Genomic DNA, 22,472 nt, shown 5'->3' on the forward strand with positions numbered 1-22,472 from the left:
GAATATTAATTTTATCTTTAGAAGACCCAGCAACCAAAGTGAGATCCCAGCCATGCATGCCTGGCCCTGTTAAGAATATCATTGATGTATCGGGTGATATGATATGCTTGAGAAGACCAGTTGAGTCAAGTAAAACCAATGTTGTAGCTGTGGCCAGTGCTCCCTGAGTTGGCCTCACACCAGTGGCACACAAAAAGCACCCACTACACTTTGAGTGGTTGGCGTTATGAAGGGCATCCCACTGTAGAAACATTGCCATATCAGATTGGAGCTTGGTGCAGCTGCTTGCTCTCCAGACCGCAGTCAAACAATCCAACCCATGCCAGCACGGAAAATAGATGTTAAATGGCGATGATGATGATGATGCAAACATTTATTTAATATCTATTTGCTTCCATTTCATTTGATTCCCAATTATCATTAAGGGCTTTATTTTGTTTGATGATAAAATACTTTGTATGTCATCTACGTACGTAGCTCTGAACGGGATTTGAAATTGAAACTTATTATAATAAAAAGTCTTATCGAGTTGACCACTGTTGTACTTTCTGTATCGTTTGCTGGAGGAAATCTGCTATTAATGGTCAACATGTTCAAATTTGGCCATAACATCATTGTCATTAACATAGCTTTATTCCCATAATTGTGGTCAACGATAGGAAAAAAGGCAATAATAAACCTTAACCCACCAGACCTTACTCAACAACGAATCCCCTATGTGGTTACATGACCAGCTAGAAATAGCAGCCAAATATCTATCATGTCAAATCTTGCTGATCTTAAATATTTGAAGGACTCTTTAGATAATGTAGTCCTTGATGCACTGAGATACCTCCCCCACAAAAAAAAAAAAGAGAAAACAGTTAGTTTTGTGCTCCTAAAGCAACCTAAACAGAAAAGGCTAATTCAATATTTAATTTAAAAAAAGATGAATTTGCTCATAGTTGTGTTGTTAGTATAACATTTGAAAGAAAAGCTGTTACTTGGTCTCATGCACATATGTGCATGCATGCGGAGAGACAGAGAGATATACAGATGGACAGAGAGGGACACAGACAGAGAGGGACACGCCCACAGACAGACAGGGAGGGACACGCCCACAGACAGACAGGGAGGGACACGCCCACAGACAGACAGGGAGGGACACGCCCACAGACAGACAGGGAGGGACACGCCCACAGACAGACAGGGAGGGACACGCCCACAGACAGACAGGGAGGGACATGCCCACAGACACAGGGAGGGACATGCCCACAGACAGACAGGGAGGGACATGCCCACAGACAGACAGGGAGGGACATGCCCACAGACAGACAGGGAGGGACATGCCCACAGACAGACAGGGAGGGACACGCACACATTCAGGGAGGGACACGCACACAGACAGGGAGGGACACACACACAGACAAGGAGGGACACACAGATAGAGAGAGACAGACGGGGAGAGGGAAGGAGAGAGAGAGAGCGAGAGCGAAATTCATTGTTGAGCTGCAAAAAATAAACTCCTTGAAATATATTTACAGTTCAAAGTTGGAAGACAAAAATCAGGATCTGCTCACCCTGCTTATACAACTTCTGAATTCTTCAACCACAGAGAAATCATCTCTACGGGTTCAGGAACAAGAACAAATATTGGTAAACTAGATATTTTCACAATTTCATTTGCCTCTGTTTAATCCATTTGATTTTTTCATTCCATAAATCTGTGTTGCCACCTTTGTCATTTTTCTCCTCCTCCTACTCTTCTACATCATCATCTCCAATTATGTCTTCTTTCATACTGCTGTCCATGTCATTGTTTCTTAACAGTTTATAACAATTAAGCTGTCAGCTTACCATTCTCACTGCATAGTCAAATGTATTGGTGCCACGTAAAAGGTACCGTTGCTGGTGCCACGCAAAAAGCACCCAGTACACTCTGTAAAGTGTTTAGCATTAGGAACAGCATCCAGCCATAGATACCATGCCAAAACAGATGACTGGAGCTCTCTGGCTTGCCAGCAGTTGTCAAACTGTGCAATCCGTATCAGCATGGAAAACAGATGCTAAATGATGATGATGACGACTATGCTGTGTTGTGTTAAAATGGTATGTTTAGGTTGAGTCTGTTATGAGCCAAAGGACTCACAAAGCCGGAGCATAACCTGGTTTATAAAGCATACAAATGAATAAGATTACAACATTATCCCCCTGGATGAGATGCCACTCCTTTGCAGGGTTAACTTCACAGCTATAGTTATGGCGAAGTAGGCTGGAACTGTGTAAAATGAAGTATATTACTCAACAACCCACTGCCCAGTCTGGGAATTGAAACCATGATCTTGGAATTACAGGTGCAACACACTGACCACTTGGCCATCTGCCCTCACTATGTTTTTGTCATGTAATTCTATGTGTTGTCTTGATCGATATTATCTTAATGTTTGTTTCATTCCTGTGCTTTCTTCCCCTTTTCATATTTTCCAGACCATTCTTCAAAACTTGTGTGACCCAGAAATAACTCTTGTTTCTCCAGATTCAGCTCTGTCTTTCCAAGAACAGGTATGGAAGCAAATTCTTATTACTAATTCGTGTTTTGCTTTGACATCTAACATTGTGTATGTGTATGGTGGTTGTTGTAGTATGGCCCCAGATCAGCTCCAATTGGACAGAAATATTTCAGCCATAACTGTCCCTCTTTATTGGATATCCAGAACTACTTATTAATGTTTACTTCTTTTTTAAGATGAATGGGTGTAATTTGAGGGAGATTTGGTTGCTATTTCTAGCAGATTGAATGACCAATTAGCAGCTCCCATGCTGGCTTGAGTGGGGTTGTAGAAATTTTGGGAGCAAGACCATTTGACAGACTCTTATTGAACACAAAGAGAACTTCTAGCTGTCACCACCTGAAAACCATATCAGATGAAAAAAAATAGCCTTTTTAGATTATTATTATTATTATTATTATTATGCCAGTGCCGCCTGACTGGCTCCTGTGCTGGGAATATGTAAAACACCATTCGAGCATGGTCGATGCTAGTGCCACCTAACTGGCTTCCATGCTGGTGGCACATAAAAAGCACCCACTATACTCTCAGAGTGGTTGGCATTAGAAAGAGCTGTAGAAATCTTGCCAGATCAGATTGGAGCCTGGTGTAGCTTCCTCGCTTGCCAGTCCTCAGTCAAACCGTCCAACCCATGCCAGCATGGAAAGCAGGTGTTAAACGATGATGATGATGATTATTATTATTATTATTATTATTATTCAACATTGTCGTCATTTAAGGTTTGCTTTCCATGCTGGCATGGGTTGGACAGTTTGACTGAGGACTGGTGAGCCAGAGGCTGCACCAGGCTCAATCTGATCAGGCAAAGTTTCTACAGCTGGATGCCCTTCCTAACACCAACCACTCCGATAGTGTAGTGGGTGCTTTTACATGTCACCGGCATGAGTGCCAGTCAGGCAGTTCTGGCAATGACCATGCTGAAAAGGTGTTTTTTACGTGCTATCTGCACAGGAGCCAGTCTGGCAACACTGGCAATGATCACAATCGAATGTTGTTTTTCATGTTTTACGTGCCACTGGCATGGAAGCTAATCTGTGGCCATGGCAATGATCACGCTTGGATGTGCTTTTAACGTTCCACTGATACGAGTGCCAATCAGGCGGTGCTGTCATCGGTCACGTCAGCTATTTTGATTTCACTTGCCTCAATAGGTCTTTGCAGGCAAAGTTTATTGTCCAATAAATGAGGGATTATTATTATGTTGTTGAAGTCGTGACTAATATTCTTTTTCTATTGGGTTGTGATGAATAATGTATTTGGTTTATATTTGATTTGTTGTATAATGTATTTGGTTTATATTTGATTTGTTGTATAATTTTATTCAGTTATATTTGTTTTATGAGCCAACCTGTTCTGTAAGTTTCATGTTGGTAAGCAAAGCATCAAACTATTGATGACATTTCCTCAAGACTTGGCATATATGTTGACAAAAGCTAAATAAATAGTCACATAATTAAATTCTCCAGTGGCAGCAAAATCTTGCAGGAGAATGCAGTAAACTGTTGACCCATTTGGCTATTTTACTGTTTTTACATATTTTCTTGCCAATATTAGACAGTTTGATTCTCTTTATTCCTATCACAAATGTTTTTGTTTGTTTAATCCCGTTTGTTACCATATTTCTGTTGAGATGCACTGTGTTTCTTTCAATTAATTTTAAATATAACAAAGAATTTAGTAAAATAACTTAGTTATGATTAAGCTTGTGTTAGGAACATAAATTGTGACTAAGGTTTTGTGGAAGATTTTAATTGAAAACTTATGAAAGCAAGACATTTGTACTACAGAGCCAGAGGCGGTTTCAACCAGGTTGGTATCAAAAGGGTTAAGCTGCTCACTCCCTGTGGAGCAGAGGCCATTGATGATTTTCCTCAACTCAGGGCTGAGTTTTTAAGTGTCTTTTTGGTTTTTGGTTTTTAAGTGTCTTTGATTCTTCTGCAACTTTTTTTCTTTTTACTAGGTAAGGGTGTTAGCCCTACTTAGAAACCTATTTTTACATCTGGGAAGAGGTGGCCCTTATTAGTCTGGCTTCTAACCATTGACCTGTCCAATACAGGAGGGTCTACTATGAACTTCTGCTCCACTGGCACAGTGTCCAAGGTCATTGAGGCATGCAAGCCACTACATCACAAGGACTAGACCTTGTGGTGAATCTCAGTTATTTAGCAAGAAAACATTTGCATCTAAACCTATGAAATTTTAATATTTCTATCTTGTAACATCAATTTTCACAGTAATTTGTTTTTGTTATTGTGTTAATGGGAGGATCAGCTTGGCAGAGCAGAACCAAAGTATCCAAATGATACCAGGTTTGCTATTCTGAAGCAAACCTTTAACCTTTCAGCAGTTAATCCGACCAAATCCAACCAAAATAATCTGTTTTATCTTCAAACCAGCCAGATCTCGCCTCTCACATTTACCCAACAATGTTATTCTAAAAATAAACAATTCTATCATTGAAATCTCAAAGCTTCAAGCTATAATGCATAACTAATTCATATCAATGGGGTTAAATAAGGATTACATTGGATCAAGAAATCTGAATGCTTAAAGGGTTAAGACATGATTAACAGCCTTGAAAATATGAGAGTTATGTTAGTTTGTGTTTTACACTGTGTGACTTCAATTTTTATTTCTGCCAGTGCTAAGGACATCATGTGTTTAATCTCTTTTTTTTTTTTCTTTTTTAGCTGTCAAATGCTCTTCCGGTTGGTGGTCAGTTGTCTCAAATTGCGTCTGGACTTCTGGAACATCTTAGCAATGCAGAAAACAGTTGCAGTACACATGTGTCCTGTTTACGGACACTCGGACTGTTGTGTGAACACGACTGGGGTTTCTATCATATAAAAAGGTATCTTTTTATTATATTCAACCATATATTTGTAATATGTGACTGTCTGTTTGAAATGTTTTTTTTTTATACTGTTGCATTGGTTGGAGGATTTGGTATATGTGTCTGTATGTGTAATATTTGTACATGCACAGTTAAATTTATAATGTACCATATTTTAATGTGTATAAGGAACTCTTTCTTTGTCAAAAATTTGTTTAAGAAAATATGGGAATTTCTTATACATGGATAGTATTATAATCCCTTACAAAACCCTTTTTCCAAATTTTAAACCCCACCAAATTAGGGGATTCCTTATACACAAAGGTTCCTTATACATATTAAAATAGGGTACATTTCTACTCAGCATTCAGCTAATTAATTGCTTTGTTGGTGCTTTAAGGAAATGTCAAGGCAATGAAACTATCTTAGGAGCTAATTACCTTTGACGCTCTTGTCATGGAGAGAGAGAGAGAGAGAGAGAGAGAGAGAGAGAGAGAGAGAGAGAGAGAGAGAGATGCTGTTGCTTAGTTTTACCTGTGAGTTTCTTTTCTTTTGTAGCTGTTTGGAGAAACAAGACCATGTATTCTACAAACTCCTCACACATTTACACAGCACATACAATAAAGACAGTGCTGACTTCCTCCAGTTCCTGTCTGCAGCTATTGAATTCTTGCGTCTTCTCTTAGCTGAAAACTCTGAGGAAGAGAGTGAATTTGTTCGTACCTACATACTCACAGTTCCCGAGTTGCGTAAGTTCATCAACTGGACAATACGAGATGAATGCCATCCACTCTATGAACTGGAGAAACTTTTGGAGGTTGGTGCTATTTATTCTATCTTTCATATTCTTTGTCTGTTAATCAATCTACACGAGGAAATGCTATGAAGGAGTCTCCTTCTCTCTCTCTCTCTCTCTCATATATATATATATATATATATAGGGAGAGAGGGAGAATTTGGTTGCTTAATCAGCTTGAAATAGCAACTAATTTTCCTCCTGTCATCTTGGACTGAGCAACAATGCTAGTCATTGCTGTCATCAGTTAACATCTATTTTCCAGACTGGCATGGGTTGGAGATGGCTTCACAGGTGTTGGTGGACCAGAGCACTGTGCCAAGATCCAGTGTTTCCTTTGGCATTTTATTTTACGGTTGAATGTCATCCCTAATGTCAACACTCTTTATTGTATGTGCCTTTTATGCAGCACTGGAACTAGTGAAATCGTAAACAAGATCCACCTCCCACCAGCACTTCAGCTGAATGTGATGTGATGTATCGAAGGAAGTGGTTTAATGCTGGGTGGTGAGAGATTAAGGTATGATAAAGGGACAGTCTTTATAAAAAAGAAAAGGCAAAAGGACACTATGAAGTATATTTGCCACCTAAATGTGGCTAACCCTTAAGGGTTAATGCTACTGTAGCCCCAGGAAGATATCTCCTCCAGCTGGCTATTGACACTCTTTCTGTGCCCTATCAGTGTTTGCAAAGGGAAGTCATCTTTCTTATCTCCAGCCTGATGTGATACACACAGACCCGAGTTTCTGGGTATTGACCCATCATCAGAAACTCGGGTCCATGTGTTTCACGTCAGGCTGGAGATGGGAAGGATGACTTCCCTTTGCAAATACTAATAGGGCACACATAGTGTGTCAATAGCGAGATGGAGGAGATGTCTTCCTGGGGCTACAAGCTACAGTAGCATCAACCCTTATGGGTTAGCCACATTTAGGTGGTAAATATACTTCACAATGTTGTGCAGCTACTGTTTATATCTCACTCAGAAAAGGATACTAGTCCATGCTTGTGCTTTGGGTGGGAAATTTCTTGTAGACACTTTATTTATAACAAAAGACAAAGACCACCATCGATATAAATATTTCTATATCATTTCAGGAGTGTGCAAAAGAAGAAGAAACTTTGGATACATTAGTGGAGAGTTTTTCTGCTTTGATACAGTTAATAGAAGACAACAAGGCAGAGGCTTCTGAACCGAAAGGTATTATAATCATTATCATCATTTAATGTCCATTTTCTCTGCTGGCATGGGTTCGACGGTTTGATTTGGGACTGGCAAGCCAGGAGGCTGCACCAGGCTCTAATCTGATCTGGCAATATTTCTACAGATGGATGCCCTCCTAACGCCAACCGTTCTGAGAGGTAGTGGGTGCTTTTTACATACCACCGGCACAGGAGCCAGTCAGGTGGCACTGACATCGGCTACATTTTGAATATTTTAAACTCTTACTCTTTTACTCTTTCAGTCATTTGACTGCGGCCATGCTGGAGCACCGCCTTTAATTGAGCAACTCGACCCTGGGACTTATTCTTTGTAAGCCCAGTACTTATTCTATCGGTCTCTTTTGCCGAACCGCTGAGTAACGGGGATATAAACACACCAGCATCGGTTGTCAAGCAATGCTAGGGGGACAAACACAGACACACAAATACACACACGCATATATATATATATATATATATATATGACGGGCTTCTATCAGTTTCCGTCTACCAATTCCACTCACAAGGCTTTGGTCAGCCCGAGGCTATAGTAGAAGATACTTGCCCAAGGTGCCACGCAGTGGGACTGAACCCAGAACCATCTGGTTGGTAAGCTAGCTACTTGTGTTTTTTTTTTTTTTTTTTTTTTTTCTTGAAGCATTTAGTCCACGAATGATGTGGTGCAATGCATGCAGCCTTTCAAGGCTGTCACAGACTGGATTGGGACAGCAAGAAAATATTAATGTAGCTAGTATTTGATGTTAGTGTTTAAGTAGGGTGTTGGGGTAACATTTGGATGTGGAATTTTAAAGGGGTGCAGTTTTGGCAGGGAAAATATTGGATGGAATCTAAATTCTCTTAGGTCTCTTGAGTCAGGGCTGATTTAGGTTCAACCCCAACTAAATTTTAACACTAGTTTCTAGCAATAATTCCTGAAATTTCTGGTATTTTAATAAATCTCCTTTAATGAGAAATAAAAAAAAAAAAAGTCTTAAAGACCTGAAAGGAGTTGTTTAAAATTATTTTGAAAGTATTAAAACCAATAAAACATTTGTCTCTGTCTAACTATGATCGACTCCATCTTATAATATTGTAACTTTCATTTCATGTCTATTCCCAGAATTTGTGGAACCTGTGATGCCAGAGGGTGAAACTCTGAATTCCTTATTTAACCATAGAGCACTATTTGTTCTTACTGATTCCGAAGACGAACGTCTCAACACTGCTTACTGGATGTCCCCCGCAAATTCCGATGATATAGATATAGAGTTGGATTTGGTACGTTTTAACCTTCAAGAGTTGGTGGCCAAATACTGCCCTGAATTTAACTTGGAAGAAGAATTAAAGAAAGCAACTGACACAACGCCATATGAAGGACCACCAAAACCCAAACGAGACAGGTTGGTTGGTCGGCTTGTTTCTTTAGTTTATTTTTTGAAAATTCTTTTATTCTTTTACTTGTTTCAGTCATTTGACTGTGGCCATGCTGGAGCACCGCCTTTAGTCGAACAAATCAACAAGACTTATTCTTTGTAAGTCTAGTACTTATTTTATTGGTCCCTTTTGTTGAACCGTTAAGTTACAGGGATGTAAACACACCAGCATTGGTTGTCAAGCGATGTTGGGGAACAAACAGACACACAAACTTATACACACAAACACACATATATACGACAGGCTTTTTTCAGTTTCTATCTACCAAATCCACTCACAAGGCTTTGGTTGGTTCGAGGTTATAGTAGAAGACACTTGCCCAAGGTGCCACGCAGTGGGACTGAACCTGGAACCTTGTGGTTGGTAAGCAAGCTACTTACCACACAGCCACTCCTATGCCTATTGATGAAATATTTTGTTCTCAGAGACAAATTCAGTGAACCAATGAAGGCTTCACTACATCTTTGGGGAAAAGAAATAAAGTCTTGAAGTGAAGAACTTACAGACTGTCTCTCAAAGACTTGGCAAACACTGTAATTGTGAAATGGTAACAAAGAACCTGTCTAGTACAGAATGCTCTGAGACATGTCTAATATATGTTGTTTGTAATATCCTCAGGTGTTCTGTTATTTTCATGCCATTTAAATGCTTGTATTTATAATTGTCTTGACCAAGAAAATCATAGAACAAATGGAAGATAAAACTAATTGAAAGAAGTCAATTAATTATTCCCTATTAATTGTATTGTTCCTTTCTTCTTTTTTTCATTAGACTGGGTCGTCGTAAGTCCTCAGAAGGTGTTCATTTTCCTCGAGGTAAAGGAACTAAACAGAAATTTGGTAAGTTGATGCTATTTTCTTCTGTGCCATAAGTTAATGACATTATTGATAGGTAATTAAAGCTTTTCATTATCGATCAATAACAGATGCCATTCTTGCATGGTAGTATGGATCTGACAAGTGTGTTTTTCTTTTCTGTGGCTTTTAGACGTCCGTTTCAATTATCTTGCATTATGTTTCCCTTGACAGAGAAGTCCTCTCAGCTCTTGTCTAAATGCTTCTTTCCAGTTGACACTATTGTTTTCATTTGTTAAACGATGATGATGTATCCATTCTTCATTACATACCCATTTCTTTATTACCCACAAGGGGCTAAACATAGAGGGGACAAACAAGGACAGACATAGGTATTAAGTCGATTACATCAACCCCAGTGCGTAACTGGTACTTAATTTATCGACCCCGAAAGGATGAAAGGCAAAGTCGACCTCAGTGGAATTTGAACTCACAATGTAACGACAGATGAAATATCGCTATGTGTTTCGTCCGGCATGCTAACATTTCTGCCAGCTCGCCACCTTCAAGGGGCGATACCCATAGGAAGATAATGCATGTCTGAAAATGTCTTTTATAAACACCACACCCTTGTTGACACCATGTAAAAAGCACCGATGTTGGTGCCACAGAAAAGACACCCAGTACTCTCTGGTATCTGGAAGGGTATCCATCTGCAGAAACCATGTCAAAACAGATGACCAGAGTCCAGCTTGCCAGCTCCTGTCGCACCATCCAACCCATGCCAGCATGGAAAATGGATAATAATAATGATGACAATGAAGCAATTACCTTCTCAGGTTTCCTGCAAGCAATGTTGCTAGACTTCTTTGAATGTCCTACAGTTACAAAATACATTCACCTTTGTCATATTTATCTTCTCTTTCTCTCTCCCAGCTCACATCTTCAAGTTTTCAATAAATTTCTTCTATGAGAATTGGGTCATCTGCATACCCAAAGTTCCTGCAGTTAACCTGTTGTCAATGCTGGCACATATTAGGACTTCTCTAAAATATTTCTTGTAATATCTTGGATTGTTTGTAATGTCTTATTGTTTTAGCTTTGAGTCGACCCTGATTGGGCAAACCTATTAATCAATGGGATTCCAGCAGTGACCATCATGCCTTTTCAGCAGTCTCTCAGATTATATTTTCAAATATGTCTTTTTTTTTCTCTCGTTAGATGTCATTTGAAGGATATTTAGCTGATGTTTCTAGCAGTTTGAGCAACCACATCAAGACCCATGTGTTTATTTACTTGTATATTAATTATAATTGTCTTTATGAATAAAATGCAACTATTTTCTGCTTCAGACATATTCTAACCAAATAAGAGCTTGAATATATATATATGTATGCATTTGTATTTCTGCAGGGGCATCCATCAGAGGTCGAGGTGCTTCAAGGGGTATGGCTTCAAATCGTTCAGACCCTTTCCGCTCTCGGCCCCCAAATACAAGCCGACCACCTTCCATGCATGTTGATGACTTCAACAAATTACAGAAGACAAACCAACAGTTGATGGGGCCAACAGGATTGAACAGAAGACCAGATAAAGTTAGTTTTTATTAATGTTGAATTATTTATCTTCAAATACTGTAAACCCTCTCCACTTATTTTCTAGGTTCTTGGTCACATTAGACTTCAAATTATTGTTAGTTTATAAATGTGTATTTGTGTGTATATATACAGGGTGCAGTGAATAAATTGTCTAAATTACACAAAAATGAAAATAACACTGATATCTCATTTTAAAAGATGTATTTACCAAAATTACATAAAAATATTGTGAAATATTAAGGAGAAAATTTATTCAACAAAATCGCCATTGGCTTCAAATCACAGCCTTCAGACGACTTCAGAATCTCCTGCAATTCTTCTGGACGGTCTCCTTGTTTAATTTGGTGAATGCTGCCATAATTCTTGCCCTCAATTCATCTTTAGTGTTACAAGGAGTTTCGTTGGTCTCTTGCTCAACTGCAGTCTGAGGAGTTAGGTGGCCAGATGTTAAAGGTAATGTGGTCGCAGAAATTGTCTGACAGCCATGACTGGATTCTCCTGCTTGTGTGGCATGGTGCAGTCACCCTCTTGACCCAGGGCAGCACTGCCCCCTCCAGGTACTTGATGTAGTCCTCCGTGTTGAGTCTGAGGCCATGTGGGAAGATGAATGGAGGCATAACATTGCCATCAGTAGTGATCACTCCAAACAACATGATGTTAACTGGATGTTTGATTTTTATCACTTTTAATACATGATTTGGAGACACAGCAAACACTCAGATTGATACTCAAACACTATGAAATATTTGTATTGGATTTCTGGAATGAATACCCTGCAGTACAATATGTGGTTTCCAAATTTCCAAGAGAGAGCATTGTGTCATGGTGCTGTATTTCTTGCCGACAGTGCCCAACTGACCCTACTTTACTGTATAGTCGACAAAATCAAAAACAATGTGCATGCACGAAATTAAAAACATAAAATAGCGACAATTTACCCTGTGTATGCACACACACACATATATGTGTTAACAACAAACAAGATGAGGACAAATATCTGTCAAATGTAAATAATCTCTTAATTTATATGTTCCCCCCTTTTGTCCTGATTCTTGGTGATGCTGACCACCACAAATTGTGATTGTTCTTGCAATTGTAATTAAGTTTTAATTCTTATAAGTGATCTCATTTGCCAAATTCCCTTTCAGAGAACTTGCCTTGTTTGCTTCTTCCAAACTATTTCTACTTCATTAAGGTTTGTAGGCTTTCTTTTTGCAGGAAATTGGCCGAGGCCGAGGCCGGGGTTTTGATCGTAACCAAGGCTTTAGTCGAGGGCGATTCTTTACTCCTCCAGGCAACTACCGAAGAAATCCTGGACAATTTGGTGAGTAGCCTGTTTTCTCTTCATTGGATTGGTGGTCAATATACAACACACACACACACAAAATCATATCCTGCTGCCAACACATTTTAATCATTTACCTGTTCACTGGAGTAAACCATCTGTTACATCAGAAAAGTAATCTATGTTGGGTTGGTAATTCTAAACTGGATCCATACCACTCTGTGCTACATGACAATAATGAAAGATTTATTTGATTTCAAAACTTTAATTTATTTTAATTTTAAGCAATTAACCCATGCAGATTGGTATTAGGTTACATGAAATTACTCAGCCTATGTTTCACAGCTGGTTATGTTAATTTTATTTAGTCAATATCATATGTTCACAGCTGGGTGTGTCTAGTGATCACAATGTGTTCACAGCAGCGGAGCATGGGCTGTGACTGCCAGGTACAGGTGATGGCCTGAAAGAAATGAAGCTAGTACTTTGCTTTGCTGGAATGTGCAAAGTCAGTGTGCATGTATGACAAAGTGTTACACATCTTGAGAGAAAAGTTGGGCATAAGAGGCATCAGATGTGGTGTGCAAGAGAGACAACTATGTTGGTATGGTCATGTGATGCGTATGGACAAAGACAGCTGTGTAAAGAAGTGCCAGTCTCTAATTGTGGAGGGAACCTGTGGAAAGAGTAGACTCTGGAAGAAATGGGACGGGGTGGTAGGTGGTGAAGCATGATCTTTGAATACTGGGCCTCATGGAGGCAATGACTAGTGACCAAGACATTTGGTGATATGCTGTGTTTGAGATGACCTGTCACGCAAAGTGAAATCGTAGTCATGCCTGATGCTGGTGTTATAAATGGCACCTGTGCCAGTGGCATGTAAGAAGTACCCTTTGAACATTGGGCCTCACGGAGACAATGATAAGTGACCGAAACCTTTGGCAATATGTCATGCTTGAGAAGATCTGTCAAGCCAAGTGAAATTGTAGTTGTGGAGAATGCTGGTGTTACATGAAAAGCACCCAGTACACTCTGTAAAGTGGTTGGCATTAGGAAGGGCATCCAGCTGTAGAGACCATGCCAAATCAGATTGGAACCTGGTGTAGCCCTACAACTTTACCATCATCATCATCGTCATTTAGTGTCTGTTGTCCATGCTGGTATGGGTTGGACGATTTGACCAGGGCTAGTAAGCTGCACCAGACTCCAGTCTGATTTGACATGGTTTTCTACTACTGGATGCTCTTCCTAACACCAACCACTTTGAGGGTGTAACGGGTGCTTTCATGTGCCATTTGCGTGACACTGATGTCTGCCATGACTGCGATCTTGCTCGGCTTGATGGTTCTTCTTCTCAAGCATGACCTAATGCCAAAGGTCTTGCTCATTGCCTCTGTGAGGCCCAACACTCAAAAGGAACTCAGCCACTTTGCCTCCGTGAGGCCCAACCAGTTTCACTCAAACCATCCAACCCATGCCCACATGGAAAGCAGATGATAATAATGATGATGATGATGATGAGCAACGTGTTTGCAGCTGAAGATGTTCACTTTTAGTTTCCATTTTATGTTCATTTTTAGTTAACAATGGCATTAGGAAGGGCATCCAGCTGTAGAAACTTTGCTACATTAGATTGGAGCCTGGTGCAGCCTTCTGGCCTGTCAGCCCTCAGTCAAACCATCCAACTCATGCCAGTATGGAAAGCAAATGTTAAACGACAATGATGATGATGATTATACGCTCACAGCCTTTGTTCACTTTTAGTAAACATCTTTAGTTCACTGTTGGTAATGTTTACTCAATTTCCAATGATGTCATTGCTTTAGTTGGCTCACTACTTGACCCCATCTTGTGAGGCTCGACTTAGTGATTTCCTTCTCTATTTTTCCTTTCCATATCAATTATCTCTTGAAGTTTTGGTTTTTTTTTTCCCTCAAGAATTCCAGCCGTTGAATACTTTTAGAGTGTTTGTTGCTAACCATCCAGCCATGGAGTTGAAATGGATCCTATTGTCAGTAATCCAGGCAAACTGAGCCATAGACATGCTGTGTGGCTTCCCCAGAGACACAGTACAATGCCTGTGTCAAAGAAATTTGAATTCATAAACCATATAAAAATATCCAACATTTATTCAGTCATCGTATTTCAGAGTTGAGATCATTTTGAAATTCAGGGCGTGTTAAAGAGTTGCCCTTTAATCTGAATCCGGTTCTTATTGTTGCTCCTTGCATCTTTCAGGTCACAACACCAACAAAGCCACACTGCCCTATTACCCTCAGAACACTCGTGGCGGTGGCAGTGGTGGTGCCGGAATAGGTGGCGGCAGAGGTGACGGTGGTGGCGGCAGAGGTGACGGTGGTGGCGGCAGAGGTGATGGTGGTGGCGGCAGAGGTGATGGTGGTGGTGGTGGAGGTGGCAACAGTGGCGGTGGTATGAATATCTACACCAACAGAACTAATGTCAGTTTCAACAGTCCACGCCAGTTTATCAGAGGAGGGTAAGTGATATTTAATCCATGCCCATCACTACTGATTTTTTTTCTATTCTCTTTCTTCACTTTCTCCACATTTACCTTTAGGTTCTGTATAAGTTCCAATTTACAGTTTTCCCCACTGTTATCTGTTTATTTCCTCTTAAGTGTGGCTGTGTGGTTAAGAAGTTTACTTCCCAGTCACATGGTTCTGGGTTCAGTCCCACTCTGTGGTATTTTGGGCAAGTGTCTTTTACTATAGCCCTGGGTAATCCAAAGCCTTGAGATTAAATTTGGTAGACAGAAACTGAATGAAGCCTATTATCTCTCTCTCTCTCTCTCTCTCTCTATATATATATATAATATATATATATATATATATATATATATTTGTGTGTGTGTGTGCTTGTGAAGACTTGTCGAACCGAGTGAAATCATAGTCATGGCCAATGCCAGGGCCATCTGACTGGCACATAAAAAGCACCGTTCACGCATTGGATCTCATGGAGGCAGTGACAGGTGATCAAGACCTTTGGCGATACACCGTGCTTGTGTAAAGCTGTCAAGCCAAGTAAGACCGTAGTCATAGCCGATGCTGGTATCAAGTCATTGGCACCCTTGCCAGTGGTATGTAAAAAGCATCCATTACACTCTTGGAGTGGTTGGTATTAATTAGGAAAGGCATCCAGCCATAGAAACCTTGCCAAATCAGATAGGAATCTAGTGCAGCCCCCCCCCCCCCCCCCAGCTTACCAGTTTTCAGTCAAACCGTCCAACCCATGCCAGCATGGAAAGCAGACATTAATGATGATGATGATGTGTGTCTCCTTGCCTTGACAACATATGATAGTTGTATGTATGTGTCATTCATTTCCAGTCTTCCAGGAAAGCATATTTAGCCTGTAGGGAAATATTTTCTTGCTTGGAAACAGGTGAGGGTTGGTGACAGAAGGGCATCCAGCCATAGAAACTCTGATCCATGAAAGCACAGAGAAGTAAGTATTAAAAGAGCAAGAACAATGAATGATATTACAGCCTGATGCAGATAATTAGTATTGGAGCAATGTTGTTGTTGTTTAGATGCAAGTGTGCATTGCTTAAACAGATCTGTGACCAAAGGTATTCTAACCCTGGCCAGCTTTTTCAATGAGACATTGTGCATCTAAGATGGCAGGGTATGCTTTCATTGCTATATCTAGCAAGTCAGTCTCCATGCAAAGTCTGCCTCAGGGTCCTTCCTATCATCAAACAATCAACTTTCAAGTAAGATGTGATACTTTTGTCAGCCAGACAGACTGAGGCAGTCACATGATTCACTTGCTAGATATAGCAATGAAAGTGCACCCTACCTTCTTGGATGCACAGTGTCTCATTGAGAAATATGGCCCTTGGTCACAGATCTGTTTAATTAATGCACATTTGTGGCGAAACAACAACATTATCTGCATCAAGCTATAACATCATTCATTGTTTTTTTTTTCCCATACTTTCATGGATCAGATAAAGTTGTGGTAGATTTCCTATGACTGGATACTCTTCCTGATTCTTAGTAAGGTAATAATCTCCCCATGGTTGCAAATAAATGACATTAATTTACAATAATCACGTCAACACACACACATCACATCTTATACTTGGTGTATTTTCACCTATTTAGTGAAGGTGCACGACTCAGTGGTTAGAGTATCGAGCTTACAAATGAGAGGTTGTGAGTTCAATTACCGGACTGGGCTGTGTTGTGTTCTTGAGCAAGACACTTTATTCCTTGTTGCTCCAGTTCACTCAGCTGTAGAAATGACTTGCAACATCTCTGGTGCTAAGCTGTATCAGCCCCTTTGCCTTTCCCTTGGATAACATCGGTGACATGGAGAGGGGATGCTGGTATGCAAGGGCAACTGCTAGTCTTCCATAAACAACCTTGTGCCTCGGAGGGGGAACTTTCTAGGTGTAATCCCATGGTCATTCTTGACCGAAGGGGGGTCCTTCTTTTTTACACCTCGTACTTTGTCTTACAGCAAGAAATTTTCTTCATTACAAAATACAGTGAATGGCTTTCTTATAGCTTTGAATATACCTCAAGAGCTTATTTGAACTGATACATATTGCTGTTAAGCACTTCATTTTCGTGTGTGTGTGTGTGTGTGTATATGACAGGTTTTTTTTTTCCCAGTTTTTGTCTATTGAATCTAATCTCCAGGTCCAGGGCTAAAGTAGAAGACAACTAGCTTCAGATGCCATGCCAAAGGACTGAACCCGGAACCATGTTGTTCGGAAGCAAACTTCTTAATCACTGTCATCTATGCTTTGGAAGCAAATGCAGAACAGTTGGCAAAAAATAAAATCTGGCCTTAAAATAATCTGAACCGCAAAAGAAATGCGAGACGTGTGTAACTGTGAAATATGTTTTAATTCCATTATGTCAGAGATAAATTTTGATAAATCTCAAAGTCAATTTCTTGGATGCACTTTGACCACAGTCTATGGGTTGTTGTCATGTGTTCTGGCAATGGGTGGACCCACCACATTGAGATTGTAGGCTGTGACATGTTCAATACCGTGTATGCCCTCTCTGGGTGTTCAAAACGACCATACACCATTGGTACATGGAAGTTCATGAGGCAGTTCACAAAAGCCATTGGCACCTGTGCCCATACCCTGAAGAAAGCTGCCTCCAGTTCCACATCAGTTGTCAGCCGTCTCTAGATTTCATCCCACAGGTGTTCAATTGGGCTCAAATCTGGGCTGAGAGCTGGCCATGGCATGGTTCTGATGTTGTGCTGATGCAGAAAGTCCATGGTGACCCTGGCCATGTGGGAGGAAGCATTTTCCTGCTGGCTATGGTGTTGTGTGAAGAAGAGCACGATGTGAGGTCTTAGGTTCTGGTCATTGTAGCACTGTGCTGTGATGCCATTCCCTCTGCCTGCACCAACATTTTGAAATACATGGGGCCCCAATTCTGAATCAGGCCTATAGCACCTGAAACCATGCGGGCATGATCTGCAGTGCTGTTGTATCACTGTTGCAGGCAAATAGATGGCGCTCACATGGACATTGTAAGCTTTCACAACAACCAGGGCATGCTGCCCTGCTTGCAATCAGCCAATAGCTTGTTCTTTCTATGCTACTGACAGTCAAGTCGTACCTGATGTGTCCAAATTACAAATGCCAGGAATGCAGTTCAAGTTGATTTTTATACCCATAACCTCCACGAGATGCACATGTATTTTGGTTTTCATGACAATTGTTTGCAACTTCCACCCACGACATTCAACACAGTTGCGTTTTGGTGACTCATTTCAGGGAAAGTTAAAAGGTAACCTGCAATTTGGGTCTCAGCCTTAAACCAGCATGTCTTGGAATATTTACACTTACATCCCCAAAATAAATTTTCAGAATTTACCATATAAAGATGACATTTGAAAAAAAAATCATGTTTCTTTTGTGGTTCAGTGTAGCTTTTGAATTTTTTTTAAGAAAACAAAAAAAGCATATAACACCTTTTTTCTTTAAAAAAAAAATTTTAGGAAAATAATTTTACATAAAAAGTAACTTCTGCATGTAATATCTACAATTTTTTTTTAAGGTCTTTTCTCTTTTTGTGCCAGCAAATACAGTGTGTTTGTACATATATTTTTCCTTTCTTGCATTTTTAGTCTTGACAAACGTACAACTGTTGATCGCCGTGCCGGACGAGATAATCGCTTTTCTCTCCGAGGTGGTGGTCGTGGAGGAAATAATCTAGCCAGTGGCAGTCTAGGGGCAGCATTGCTGAGTGCAGCAGTTAGTGGTGGTGCAGCTGGATTAACTGGTCCCGGTGGTGGTGGTGGTGTTGGTAACAATGCTGCTGCAGCTGCAGCAGGCAGCAGCAATCACTGGTTTGCATCGAAAGCTAAAGAGTTAGACATGAGGTAAAAATATTTTCTAATCACTTAATGTAATAATCATTACATTGATAACAATCTGGAATATACTTCCCAATAAAACATGTGTATTTTAAGAATTAACCTTTTACCTACGAGAACTTGGAGTATATTTTGCTGCAAGATTATTTAATTGGAACTGAGATAAAAATGTTAAAACAGGTTTTCAGCTCTGGGACTTTAAAACAACTTGAGATCTACTGATAGAGCTTTGATACAACTTATTAGATAATTGCAGTTTCTGACCACACTACAGAACATCTGCCCTTTCATAGCATCTAATTGAATGTAAATTTTTTTTTTGTTTTAACTATTTTATCTCTAAATAATTTGCCAATCATCTTGTACTAGTGTCCATTATATTTTGAGGAAGAAATGTGACAACAGGTGCTCTTTAAATGTAATTAGTGATGGCCACCTGGACAGTATTTGGTTTAAGTCATGGGTGAGCTTGCTTGCTGGTGATGTCTAATCTCAGTAGCTAATTTTTTTCAGCTATTTTGTTTTGTTCTCAGAACAGTAGAGAACTGAAGGAGAGTGGAATGAGGGAAAGAGTAATTTCCTAAAAAATCTTATTCAGTGTCTTTTCCCAGGGTGGTGTGAATGTAGTAACTAAAAGTAGCTGTTGAAAGTCAGTCTTGGTCACTAATTTGGTGAAGGTGTTTTGACATTTTGCAATGTCTTCATATTCTGACTGAAAAGAAATTGCTTTTAAAGCAGATCTTTTATCCTAAACAAAAGTTTGCTGGAGATAAATGACAAAGGAATTTACTAAACAAGCCTTCAGCAACAGGAAAAATGGTACTAAAGGTAATGATAATAATGTAGATACATATTTTACAAACAGCTATGAAATACTCAATCCAAAAGTTTAATATATCTTAATATTTTTATATTTATAGATTCCAACCAACTTTTAGAGGAAGAAGAGAAATCAGCAGACATTTCCGTTCTTTCACAAAGTAATTCCTTCTCATAAAAGATAAAAAATAATAAATTAACATAAAGACAGTTGAAAATTTTATTCAGAACCCCGCAAGAAAAGCTGCAGGAAAAATCCATTCTTTGTAAATAATCATAAATTTCATTCTTGATCTTTTAAGTAAAATTCATCAATTTCACAAATTTCTTTCCTTCTGTTTACAGTCTTTTTTTTTTTTTTAATTAACTCAAAGAATTGAAAGTATTTTAATGCAATCAAAATTAATTTACGAAAATATATTTACAAAAATATATATTTAATATATCTTAAATGGAAGTTGACAAACATCTGCATGTCTTAGAAGTCATCTTGGTAAATAAGAGATTGGGAAGGTCTTGTCTGTAAATGAGAAGCGATACCAGGGTGCAAGGTGGGGCAAGTAAAGACACAACTGGACAACCTAACAGGGCCATAGCAGTAAAATCATGGGTGGGAGAGGTAGGGGATGGTTTATTTCAGGTCGTTTTTATCTCTGAAAACACTGAATGTTGATAATGGAATGTCTCTGATCATAAATGCTACTAATTCACACTACCAACAGCATAAAAGGGAGCTACACACACGTGTGTCAGGCAATTATCAATGAGAATTACAGGACAACTGCAGTTGAAGCAGTCATCAGAAATGTTGCATAACTTAAAGGAACAAGAGATCAGTTCGTTTGTTCAATATTCATTTATCCATACGAGCATGGGTTAGATGAGTAATTATTTGAGGCAAGATTTTACAATCTTCAAGTAAGAGATTTCATTCCACAAATTTTTGAAAGGGAGGGGGGGGCTGGTGATAATGTCAACTTTATCAGCTTTGTTTGAGCAGTGACAAATGTGGGACATCGACATTCACATACACACCCACATATATCATCATCATCGTTTAACATCAAGTCTTCCATGCATGCATGGGTGGCTCCTGTCAACTGTCCTACCCGTGCATGCATGGAAGACTGGACATTAAATGATGATGTATATATATATATATATATATATATATGCATGCTTCCTGTACTTTCTGTCAACCAAATACAGTAATGAAGCTTTGGTCAGCCTGAAGCTATATCAGAAAAACACTCAAGGTACCATGTGCTGGGATTGAACCTGAAACCATACAGCTCCAAAGCAAACTACTTAACTACACAGCCATGCTACCTAATAAATAATGGTTTCAAATTTTAGCACAAGGCCAGCAATTCTGAGTGGGTGGGGATAAGTTAATTATATCAACCTTGGTTTCCAACTGGAAATTATTTTGTCGACCCCGAAAGGAGGAAAAGCAAAGGAATTTGAACTCAGAACCTAAGGGACAACGAAATGTGCTGGCAAAGCATTTTGCCCACTGGGCTATCCATTTTGTCAGCTTTTACTGCCTCAATAATAATAATCCTTTCCACTGGAAAGGATTAGGCTTCAAATTTGGGGGAAGGGATTAAGTTGATTACATTGACCCCAGTGTGTAAACTGGTACTTATTTAATCGACCCTGAAAGAATGAAAGGCAAAGTTGACCTCAGCAGGATTTGAACTCAGAACATAGTGACGGGGGAAATACCGCTAAGCATTTCGTCCAGCATGCTAACAATTCTGCCAGCTTGCTGCCTTTTTGGCATTGATAATAATAATAATAATAATAGAAGTTGTATAAAAGTGTAGTGAAGTTAAAAAAAAATTTCTTTTTTAAATATCGATATTTGATCCTTTATCCACAGCCATAAGATTATAATTAATTGAAATTATTCAAAGTCTTCAATTTTATAAAGAAATATTTATTTCCTTTAAGGACTTCAAGAGAGATTTCTTAGCTTCAAAATGATTATGAAGATATGAAAGCATTGTCTGTTCTGCTACTAACCACCCCAACAAATAGTGACCCATCTCAGACTCTGTATCCCTGTTGGAAGGCTTGTACATTTGGTACTTGGACCTCTATGTAAAGTCCCCCCCCCACACACACACCATTTTCATTGCATACAGTCACATGCATAATATTAACATATCGATACACATCCCATCTGAGTTAATTGAGGGAGTTGTAAAGATTCTCAACAAAAAGGAGCTGGAGCCAGGGAAAGGAGCTGAAACCAATAACAGCTAAAAACACTGTCTTAATTATTCCAATGGAATGAATGACTAACAATCATAAAACCGAAGTAATAAAAAATACTTTGAAATCTTTATGAAATTACCATCAACAGGATTCCATCATCATCCAACATTTCAATATTGTGGACGGGTGGTGGTAGCGGTGATGTTGATTTTTATGCTGTTTTGAAGGTGGTGAGAGGAATGTGTAGTGTTGTGAAGCAGTGACAGATGACGTCCAACAACAAAATAAATATTATGGTAGTCATAGCAATTACGTAGTGACTGATGCTGCTGCCTATCTCCAGCCAACTGCCAAAGTCTTGTACCAGGAAGAAAAATTGCTGTAAAAAAAGAAAAGAAAAAAAAAACGAATAAAGATATATATATATATATATATATATATATCATCATCATCTAACGTCTGTTTTCCATGCTGGCATGGGTTTGACAGTTTGACTGAAACTGGTAAGCTAGGGAGTTGCACCAGGTTCCAGCGTTGATGTGGTTTCTACAGCTGGATGCCCTTCC

The 22,472-nt window shown here is 39.4% G+C and overlaps 2 protein-coding genes across 3 annotated transcripts in view; one reads left to right on the forward strand and one right to left on the reverse strand.

Annotated features, from left to right (window-relative positions):
- The window catches only part of LOC115220779 (protein virilizer homolog), a 110,723-nt gene extending 90,716 nt beyond the window's left edge, over window positions 1-20,007 (forward strand). The window contains exons 30-42 of one of the 2 annotated variants that reach the window (XM_036510461.1): window positions 1,524-1,635; window positions 2,467-2,541; window positions 5,240-5,400; window positions 5,941-6,199; window positions 7,277-7,379; window positions 8,502-8,781; window positions 9,587-9,654; window positions 11,023-11,204; window positions 12,411-12,531; window positions 14,731-14,847; window positions 14,905-14,989; window positions 18,616-18,870; window positions 19,785-20,007. In XM_036510461.1, the coding sequence (XP_036366354.1) occupies window positions 1,524-1,635; window positions 2,467-2,541; window positions 5,240-5,400; window positions 5,941-6,199; window positions 7,277-7,379; window positions 8,502-8,781; window positions 9,587-9,654; window positions 11,023-11,204; window positions 12,411-12,531; window positions 14,731-14,847; window positions 14,905-14,989; window positions 18,616-18,870; window positions 19,785-19,848 (1,882 nt within the window). In that variant the 3' untranslated portion in view covers window positions 19,849-20,007. Of the gene's footprint in view, window positions 1-1,523; window positions 1,636-2,466; window positions 2,542-5,239; window positions 5,401-5,940; window positions 6,200-7,276; window positions 7,380-8,501; window positions 8,782-9,586; window positions 9,655-11,022; window positions 11,205-12,410; window positions 12,532-14,730; window positions 14,990-18,615; window positions 18,871-19,784 lie in introns of both variants that reach the window. The other variant, XM_029790927.2, reaches the window with a different exon arrangement.
- Window positions 20,008-21,532: 1,525 nt separating this feature from the next.
- The window catches only part of LOC115220842 (GPI ethanolamine phosphate transferase 1-like), a 67,781-nt gene continuing 66,841 nt past the window's right edge, over window positions 21,533-22,472 (reverse strand). Inside the window, exon 30 of the mRNA XM_029791021.2 lies at window positions 21,533-22,285. Coding sequence (XP_029646881.1) covers window positions 22,118-22,285 — 168 coding nt within the window. The 3' untranslated portion in view covers window positions 21,533-22,117. The remainder of the gene's footprint in view (window positions 22,286-22,472) is intronic.

Source organism: Octopus sinensis, linkage group LG17 (genome assembly GCF_006345805.1).
Source record: "Octopus sinensis linkage group LG17, ASM634580v1, whole genome shotgun sequence".
NCBI lineage: Eukaryota > Metazoa > Mollusca > Cephalopoda > Octopoda > Octopodidae > Octopus > Octopus sinensis.